Source organism: Benincasa hispida, chromosome 10, assembly GCF_027475165.1.
Source record: "Benincasa hispida cultivar pf3 chromosome 10, pf3_genome.v1.1, whole genome shotgun sequence".
NCBI classification, from domain to species: Eukaryota; Viridiplantae; Streptophyta; class Magnoliopsida; order Cucurbitales; family Cucurbitaceae; genus Benincasa; species Benincasa hispida.
This window is the reverse complement of record NC_143487.1, coordinates 55,168,164-55,177,843: the sequence shown is the minus strand read 5'-3', so window position 1 is coordinate 55,177,843 and position 9,680 is coordinate 55,168,164. Positions and strand designations below refer to the sequence as shown.

Below are 9,680 nucleotides of genomic sequence, written 5' to 3'. Positions count from 1 at the left end.
GACCTTAATAATCAATTTTGAAGTAACAAATTTTTTAATTAGTTTTTTTGAACTCTTGAGGTAATCCAAGAGGTACATAAATCTCGTACGTCATCATCCATTTGTCGGCGCAGCATCTGTATTCCACTTTTTTTTTTTTCGTTTCTTTTCTTTTCTACATTTTTAATGAAACATCTTTTTTTTATAAGGAAGTAAACATTGTTGAATAATTAGTCAAATTCTAAAAATAAAATAAATTTTTAAAAGCTACTTTTTGTTTTTAAAATTTAACTTTATTTTTTAAACAATTGGTAAGAAGTAGATAATAAAGGAAGAAACTTGGAAGTAGAAGTAATATCTATAAACTTAATTTTCAAAAACAAAAAATCACAAACTAAATAGTTACTAAATGAGGCTTAATCACATGTTTTTTGTTTCCCTAATTTAAAAAAGTATATATCTGTTGGATAGACAATATCAAAACATAAATTTAAAAATAGTTAATTGAATGAAATAAAGTTGTATTTCATATTCTTAGATTTGTGTTTAATAGTTATTATAGAACTGAATTATAATTTAAATAATTGTCCAAAATGTATTTAATAATATATTTATAAACTATAAAACTAATTACAATTAGCCATTCCATATTAGATCAAATATAAGATATTATTGATTAATTTGTGAACGTATATTATATTAAAAGTTTTGTATAATTATTATTTTGTAAATCATGTAATTTATAATACATTATAAGGTGCATATTTTAGTTAAATAAAAATAATAATTGAGTTTATAACCAAGAAATACTATATTTATAAGCATTTTTATATTTTTTTTATATGGTCCTTCCTTCTAAAATTTCAAATTCATAACCTGATGCCTGAAAACTTAGAAATATTATTTTCATCATTTATTATTTGGATCACAATTTGTAAACAATTTCCAAAAATAAAAATTGAATTATCTACCGAATTCATGTTTAACGAATTCAATGAATCTAAAAGTATAAAACAAAATTTTAAATACAAATGAAAATTTTCAAATTTTATTTTTTTCACTGTAAAAAGAGTCCATATTATATTTAAACTGCAAGTATTTTAGTTGATAATTTGAAAACATAAATTTGAAAATAATATATTCAATATAAAATAAAATTATATTTGACATTTTTTTTATGTGTTTGTTAATAATTTAGAAACTGAACCCTAATTTAAATTGAATGTCATATTTGATAATTTACTAATTAACCTAAGAATAGTTGTAGCTACCAACAAAAAAAAAATAGTTGAATCTCAACTATTATAATTAATTTATGAATTTTTTTAGGTTTCAAAAATATATAGAGTTATTATTTTACAATATCATAAATATATAATATATTATATTATACTTATTTTAATTTAACAAATTAAAAATAAAATGATCGAGTTTATAAATAAATAAGGTCATGACTAAATTTAAATAGTACAACCCGAGAAATGGCTATTAAATTTTGTAAATATGGCTAAACAAATTTTTAATAGAATTTTCAAATGAATGGCCAAAAAATTCACCTATAACCTTCATGGCTCATTTTAGATCAAAGGCATAATCGATATTTAATTAAAAACAACGACAAAGTTAAGAAAATATCATGATTCAAGCCAAAAGTGACAACTTAGGACCAAATTAGAGCTATAAAAAGGGAGTTGGCTTAGGCCTAACCCAAGTTAGTATGTTCGGTCTCAGCCAAGGTCAAGGTTTAACCTCATAAAATACCTAATGAGGTATGCTTTATGCAATGCCTTTGCCTAAGGGACCATCTTAGGCCCAAAATATAGTTAAAAGAAGGTGCTCGGCTTGGCGAAGGACGAGGTCATCCTTAGCAAAATACCAAACGGTGCACGTCCTTGCCCACCCTAACCTAATGAGACAAAGGATAATCCCAATGCAACTCCAAAACCCTATGGGAAAGATCTACGAGGAGAAGTAAGTTCATCTAAACTCTCTACTTACTACACGTTTACACTTTTTGACTTAAATAAGCATCAGAGTCTATATGGCAGGTACCATATCGATGTCAGATCTTTTCATCTTACAGGTCACGTCATTTTTCTTCAAATTACAAATTTATCATTGTCATATAAAGGGATAGAATACAATGAAAATTGGGTATGCATGGAGATTTGAATTAAAAACAGAAAAAGGAAAAAGAAAAGATTACATTTGAGATTTAATTTACTACTAGATGTGAGACAATATTAAGAAAAGACAATAATCACTTTATTTACTAAATCATGCTTAAATTGACCACAACATCTTGAAGTGGATGGTAGAAAAATTCAGAAAATTAGTGTATATGGAGGGACATGACAGCTATTAACAAACAAAAAACAATGACAATAAGAAGACCCCATGTGATCCAGCTTAAATTAAGGTAAAGGGTAATTAATCTGTCTTTAGTTTTAGTCTCATACACACATATATATCAATACAAAATCCTTTAAATATATATATATTAATACAAAATTCAGTGCAGATTAATTTTGAAAAAACAACCATAATAGAATCCAATAATAATTAAGACTTGATTGATAACAATTTTGTTTTAAATTTTTTACTTTTAAAATTTATGCTTATTTCTTCCAAATTTTTTATTTATTTTTTTTTTTTTGTATAGTTTTTATTTGTTTCTAGTCAAATTTTTATGGGAAAATATGTTTGAAAATTACATTTTTTTTATTTTTAAAACCCTTATTTTGTTAAAACAATAGTATAAAAATGGATAGTAAAACATATATTTGGGTGAATTTCAAAAACAAAAATACCTAAATAATTATATAATTGTTAAATTATAAATTTAATCTTTAAATTTTGTAATTTTTTTTCTTTTTTTCTTTTTTTGGTATATTTCAGGCCATGAAATTCAAGTACCTAAACTTTTAATTTTATGTTTAATAAATTTTCAAACTTTTAGTTAATTTTGTATTTAATAAGAAATTCAAAATTTTTTAAATTAACCAATTCTTATAAGATAAAATTTTAAAATTTATATCTACTAAAAATCCTAACCTATCAATTTGGCGAATTAAAAGAATTACATGAGTTGAAATAGATTTTGATCCCTATATTTTAAAAGTTGTCCAATTTTAATATTTGTATTTTCAAATGTCTAATATTAGTCCCTATATTTTTAATAAATCTTAAATGTTAACCCCAATATTTTTAATAAATATTTATTGATATTTGGCTAACTAATAATAATAATAATTTTCATTCAAGAAAATATAATATGCGAATATATTTTCAGAATTTGGTGTGAAATGCTAATAAACAACAAAAAAAGTTTTTGGGAAAGAAATCAGCAATAAATAAATAAGTAATAATATGGACCAAATTTAAGATTTTCGAAAGTACAAAAACTAAAACCGAACAAAGTTTTCAAAGTACATGGAACAAAATGATATTTTAAGAATAATCTTAAGTCATCTCCATGCATCTCATTTAATCATAAAGGAAAAAGAAATATAAATTTCTTACGTGAAAAATGAAAAATCGCTACGTGATAACTTGTAATTAGATATTAGGTGGTATGCATAAAAATAGATATAGCTCGGGATTCATATATATATATATATTTGTATTAAAAAAAGAAAAAGAAAAAAGGTGGTGGTTTGAGTTGTATGGGAGTGGGGGTAGCCGTGGGTTTGTAATGTCTTCTCTCTGACTATCTCTTGGCATGCTTCATATATTCCCCAGACCGAACATCCTTCCCACATTTCCCAATTCTTAATTTACTCAATAATAATAATTTTTTTTAAAAAAAAAAGACATATTTTTTTATTTCCTTTTTTTAATGTTTTTTTATTATATAATTATATTATCCAATCTCTGATCAGCTACCTTCTTTATTTATATATGTGTGTGTCTTGTGTCTGAATTAAGCAGCTGCTAAGATTTGTGGAAGCCTATGTCTAATTTCTCCTTCTCTTCAACCTCAATTTCTGTTTCTTTCAACAACTTTGCTGTCTTTCAGGTTTTTTTCTTTCTTTCTTTTTTCCTCTCTCCATAATTTTCTTGCTGATTTTCTATCAAATGTGTTGTTTCTTATATATACATATATACTTTATATTACGACGAAGTTTGTGTTTCAAACGCAACATAAGTTCTCTATTATATTTGATCGTTACTTGGAAGTTTAAAATTTTTTTACTTTACTTCATTTTTCTCTTATTTCTATATGAAAAATATTTGGATTCACCAACTTTTACATAGTTCACATCATTATTCAATCAATGTTTGTCATTTATCGAACTTTTTCTTAGAAAAATTATGAATAAAAAGTCGGAGTTACACTTAAGTATTACTCTTTAGTGTATGGACAATACTTGTTACGTCGTAGATGACATTTATTTATTTTTTTCAACTCACTTCAATCCCGCAACAAAAAAAAAAAAAAAAAAAAAAAAAAAAAAAAAAAAAGGTTTAAACTAGGGGAAAAATTAGAGTTTGCTTTGAACTTTAAAGGTTGACAAGTGGATGGTGGGTAAAAAATGGGTTCTGTAGTAAATGCACTTATCAAAATATTTTTCTTTGTATATTTACATGACATGGAAATTTAAATCAAGAACTAAATAAGATAAAATAAAAAGTCCATATTTTTTACACTAATTTTTCAACCAATTTTGAATGAGAAATTTATTGTTTTCTTCTTCCTTTTCATTTTTAGGTAGGTAGAATAATTCCACTTAGTAATACATTCACATACTAATACCAACTAGCTATATTTAATAGATAATATAACTAAAAATATGAAGTAAATTTCTATTTTTGCAAATCATTGAAAATGCTAGAAATTATTATTATTATTTTTTTTTTTTTTTTTTTTGTGGTTTTGCCAATTCTATTATTTATGATGAAGATATTTTGGTACGAGAAATTGCCACATTGTTGTGGGCAAAAAAAAACACAAACCATAAGGAAACAAACAAAAACAAAAAATAGTTCATGTGGCAACTTGTGATCGAACATTTTAAGTGGATTACATAGCCCGAGATACAACCAAGTATTTTTAGTTTATAATAAACATAAAATCCACAGTGATTTTGAGTAAGTTTATGTTTGTTAGGCAAAAATCTGAAGATCTAGCTGTTGGTTTGGTTGGATGATCCAGTTGTAAGAGCTCCAACATTATCGGAACCAAAAAAACAGCAACAAATTTCTGACCATTCCAATCTCAAAATGGCTAATCTGCTGGAACAATCTTACTCTAAACACAATATGAAGATGGCCATGTTAAATCACGAACAAACTTTTCGTCACCAAGTAAGTTTTTCTATTTTTTTTTCTTAAATTTTTTAATTTTTTTAAATTTTTTTTAAGAGATGAAAAATGAATTTTGTTTGTAGGTTTATGAACTGCACAGATTATACAGAATTCAGAAGATGTTGATGAAGAACATAAGAGAAAAGAACAGGGGAAAAACAGAGGAAGAAGAAGAAGGTGAAGAAGAAATTGATTTTATTGAAGAAAGTGAGATTGAATTAACATTGGGGCCTTCAAATTACAGTAATCAAATTGGTGGAAAAACAGGAAGAAGAAGAAGAAGAATGAAGAAATTGGGTGAAGGTTCAGATTCTGGGATGAGTTTCTCTGCTTCTTCTTCTTCAACCAATGGATCTGCTCAGAAAATTAAACAATTTTACAGAGATGGAGAGTTCGTTGATGGCTCTCAAATGGGTTTTTTGGGATTTCTTGATGTTCAAGATGAAATCAAGCTTTCACATCACCATCCAAATCCGTGGCTCTGTCAAGTTGTAAGCCTTAATCTCACTTGATTCTCAAATTTTCTTTTTTATGTTCTTCATTGGGTTTTTTCTTTTCTTTTTTACCTTAGTTTTCATTCCCTTATCAATGGCTGATTCAGAGTGTTCTCTGTGTACAAGTTTATAACCAAGTTAATATAATTATCATTAGGCCTTTCCACATCTCACATTGTTACAAAAGTTTCCTTTTTTTACACTTTTTTTTCTGTTTAGCTACCATCTCAAATGTTAATCGTTCCATCCTCTCCTCTACAATTGTTGAACTTAAAAAGAAAAACTTTTATGAGCCATTTGATATCATCTCAAAAGTTAATAGTTTGATCTCCCTTCTGCAACCGTCAAACTTTAAAAGAAAAACTTTTATGGGTCATTCGATATCATCTCAAAAGTTGATCGTTCGATCCTCTGCTCGGCAATCGTTGAACTGAAAAATAAAAACTTTTACGGGTTATTTGATATCATCTCAAATATTGATCGTTTGATCCTCCCCTCCGCAATCGTCAAGCTTAAAAAGAAAACCTTCACGGGTCGTTGGATCAAAGTTCTTGAAAACAAATGCGTATAATTATTTGTTTACAAGCACTGCAGCTTGTCATTTAAGGCCCAAATGTAAGTGGTGAGTTTATTATCAGCAAAGGAAACTATATATTTGATATAAAATTGGCCAAATTAAACTATTCATTCCTCAACTGAGCTAGTAGAAGAAAGGAGGAATTATTTCAGTAGGTGTTTACTACTGCAAGAACAAAGATTCCCATTTCAAAAAAAGGGAAATGGAAAATGTATAAAAGAGCTTTGATTACGGTATAAAAAATGGTACAAAACTCAAAAAAAGAGTTGAATTTGAAACATATTCTTTTGCTGTTTCTGCTGCTGTGTCCTTGTTGGGTGATGAGTTGGCTGTTTTCTTTGCCTTTTAAATCCAAAAGACTTTTTGTAGAAAGAGATATTCAATTATTCAGATTCATACCCTACTAATACTCACTTTTCTTCCTACTGGATTGTTTTTTATTTGTATCTCTCTCCCAATAAAGAAAACGAAATGTTCTTTTGTTCTGTTTCTCAACTCTCTTATCTTATTACAAACACTGATAAATGTCAATATTATTTACAACATAAGATAGATTACAAAAGTACCAAATGGCGGCAGGGGTTTTTGAAAGTTTGCAAATCCTTGGAAGCAAAACAAAGAAAACAACAAAAAGAAATGGAAAACAAGACTCTTCACAATGCTGTATAGATCCAAGGCTGCCTCAAGAAATCGAATGCCGCCGGTCCTTAGCTGGCCTTACTCGGCCTTTCGAGTTGGACGTGACTCCATCGGCACGGACGAAGGGGTAGAGGCGACCGAGCCTCTTCGACACTGAGTTCATGAATGATTTCTTGGGCAGTGGAGGCTTCTCAGCAGTAGGCGGCATCTGAGTGTTTGTTTGTGGACTGCTTATGGATGGTTTCTCAAACTCTCTCATTTTCATTTTCATTTTCACAAGCTCCAGCTTTAGATCCTGATTCTCTCTTCTCAAAATGGAGAGTTCATCTGAAACTGGGTGTGCAGCTGCTGCTGTTTCAGCTGAGTATATGCTTAATTTAGCAGGAACTGTAGGCAACTCAACTCCGGTGGCACTGCCATTCATGACGTCGCGGAGTCGTTGCTGTTCGTAATATAGCACCTGCACCACCGTTTGAACAGGAAGTCGATCGTTTTGTGCGGCATGAGCACAGGCTTCTCTTGATAGCTTCTGGCAGTCCATTAAACTGCACACTTTCTTCCTTTCCATATCACTCAATGCAGGATGAGCCTATTAATAACCATACAACATGATTCAGAAAAGGATATCTTCATTTTTGTGTTTTATTTTATGAAGTTGCTATTGAGTTTTAAATGGGAAGTTGAGATTAAGAGAGTTTTTTCACCTTCAAGTAGATGTCTAAGGCTCTGTACATTCCATCTTCTGTAGCTCTTGATTGTTCAGGAATTAGTTCAGCAAGATTAATGAATTTCGAGACAGATACGTTGCGGTCCGATGCAATTTCAGCTAGATAATTCTCCATTAATTTTCCCACTCTTTCGAAGTCGCCTGATGACGACGAAACGTGTTCCTCATTCCCAGTGTACCCGGATTGATTCGCATCGACTTCTAATTCAAGATAATTCACCATGATCCGCTGCACGGTGTCAACGTCGAACAATGTATCTCCAGTGAAGGCATATGAGGGAATCAAAAGATCATCCAAAACAGCTTGTCCTAATTGTGCAGCCAATCTCTTCTCTAAATCTAACCGACAAGCAACCGTTGTCTCGAGATAAATCGCTGCACGGAGAAGCATCGAAAGAAAGCTAACCGACAATGCGTTCTTCTCTCTTGGCAGAAGACTCACAATTGTTTCCAATACTACTCTCTTCTCATGCTCTTGTTGTGGCTCAATTTTCTTCCTCCCCTTCCCAAATACCTCCTGCTGCACAAACTTTGTTTAGACAAGAACACAAGAAAGAACATAAAAAAAAAAGAAAAGAAAAGAAAAACATTCGTATTAATCTACTCGTTTTCATATCGAAATCTCACCAAGCCACGGAGCGATTTTTGCGCATAGAGCATTAGAACCGGACCGAGAGAGTAATGTTTGTAGCCTCTTGACATCATTGCAACAAGAACTCTTTGGAAGATATCAATTCTTAGAACAGTTAAGTCCTCAGCCCACCAATCAACAATAGGCTTAGGCTGAGTTAATCCTTTATTATGATGGCCAATATCAGAAGCTCTTCCTAACATACTAAACTGGCTGTCTTTGCAAGCTACAAAGGCAATAGCATCAATGCAACGGCTCACCAATTTAACCTTCTCAGCTGTTGGAAGAAGGCTTTGAGACATATGCAAAACAGAAACTGCCCCTGCAAGGCTTTTGAGTGCAACTTCATTTATATATGCCTCAGTTCTCCCAACTAGGTTTCCGACTGCGTATTCCTCCGTCATCTCAAGATACTCTGCTGCACACCGGAGCATCGCGATGTTCTCGGTGCCGATCTCGAAGTTTATCCCATAGCAAAACATGGCAGCTAGCTCGAACGCTTCGGACCCGCCGGGACAATCAGGGAGCTCAACAGTTGCAAGATCAGCATCAGTTGATTCTGATACTAGTTTTCTTATATAGCCACATTTTGAAACAAGTGGGAACTGAAAAATCATCCCAACAAACAAAAAAGACTAAATTCAATTTCATTTCATCTAATTCACTTGCTACAACCTAAGACATCTGAATTGTACCTTATGCAAGGAGAAGGATGCTTCTCCAACATGAACTGTGACATCGCTTGGAATTTCTTGGGAAAAGATCCTAAAGAAAAAAGCAATGTCATAAGGAAGTGTAGAACTTGCATAGAAGCTAAGAGAAGAAGAAGAAAAGTAAAAACATACCATTCACTGGTTCTCTTCATGGCTGTGGAAAGAAGCTCTTTCTTAGAAGACATGTTAAGAGAAGAAGAGACTTTAGCTTTCTCTGGTTCAGGATCAGCCATTGAAGAGGTTGAAGAATCTTAAAATTCATAATCATCAAACAGTGCAAAACAAATTATAAATCTTCATTTACTTGTATGTAATAACATCAACAATTCAACATATCAAAATGTGCAGCCTCCCAAATGATCAAGAGTAGTAGCAGCAGCAAGAGGCCATGTGAAATGGCAGAAATGGGCATGGAGAAGGGAGGGAAATGGAGGGTAAATTTGGGAATTGCGTAAAAAGAGATGGGGTTAAGAGCATGTGGTGTGGGCTTGGGGCAGAATTTGGTTTAAGAGATGAGATTGGAGGATGTTGGGTGGAGGCAAACAGAGCAAAATACAACATGGGAAGTGTCAAAAATTCCCATCCACAAATGTTAACATCTTAATTTTTCTAC

At 30.8% G+C, this 9,680-nt stretch overlaps 2 protein-coding genes across 3 annotated transcripts; one reads left to right on the top strand and one right to left on the bottom strand.

The window, feature by feature from the left end:
- The first annotated feature begins 3,872 nt into the window (after nt 1-3,872).
- On the top strand, nt 3,873-5,948 carry LOC120089237 (uncharacterized). Its single transcript, XM_039046654.2, has 3 exons — nt 3,873-3,997; nt 5,090-5,286; nt 5,370-5,948. The coding sequence occupies exons 2-3, from the start codon at nt 5,203-5,205 to the stop codon at nt 5,796-5,798; spliced, it is 513 nt and encodes a 170-aa protein (XP_038902582.2). The 5' UTR covers nt 3,873-3,997; nt 5,090-5,202; the 3' UTR covers nt 5,799-5,948.
- An 886-nt stretch (nt 5,949-6,834) lies between these two features.
- On the bottom strand, nt 6,835-9,680 carry LOC120088848 (Phototropic-responsive NPH3 family protein). Of its 2 annotated transcripts, none has more exons than XM_039046292.2 (5): nt 9,200-9,680; nt 9,050-9,119; nt 8,351-8,959; nt 7,701-8,243; nt 6,835-7,585 (listed from the first exon to the last, which is right to left on the bottom strand). In XM_039046292.2, exons 1-5 carry the CDS (start codon nt 9,298-9,300, stop codon nt 7,040-7,042), a joined length of 1,869 nt encoding a protein of 622 aa, XP_038902220.1. In that variant the 5' UTR covers nt 9,301-9,680; the 3' UTR covers nt 6,835-7,039. The 2 variants fall into 2 exon arrangements, with proteins under 2 accessions (XP_038902220.1, XP_038902221.1); XM_039046293.2 differs by having other exon boundaries at nt 7,701-8,240; nt 9,200-9,648.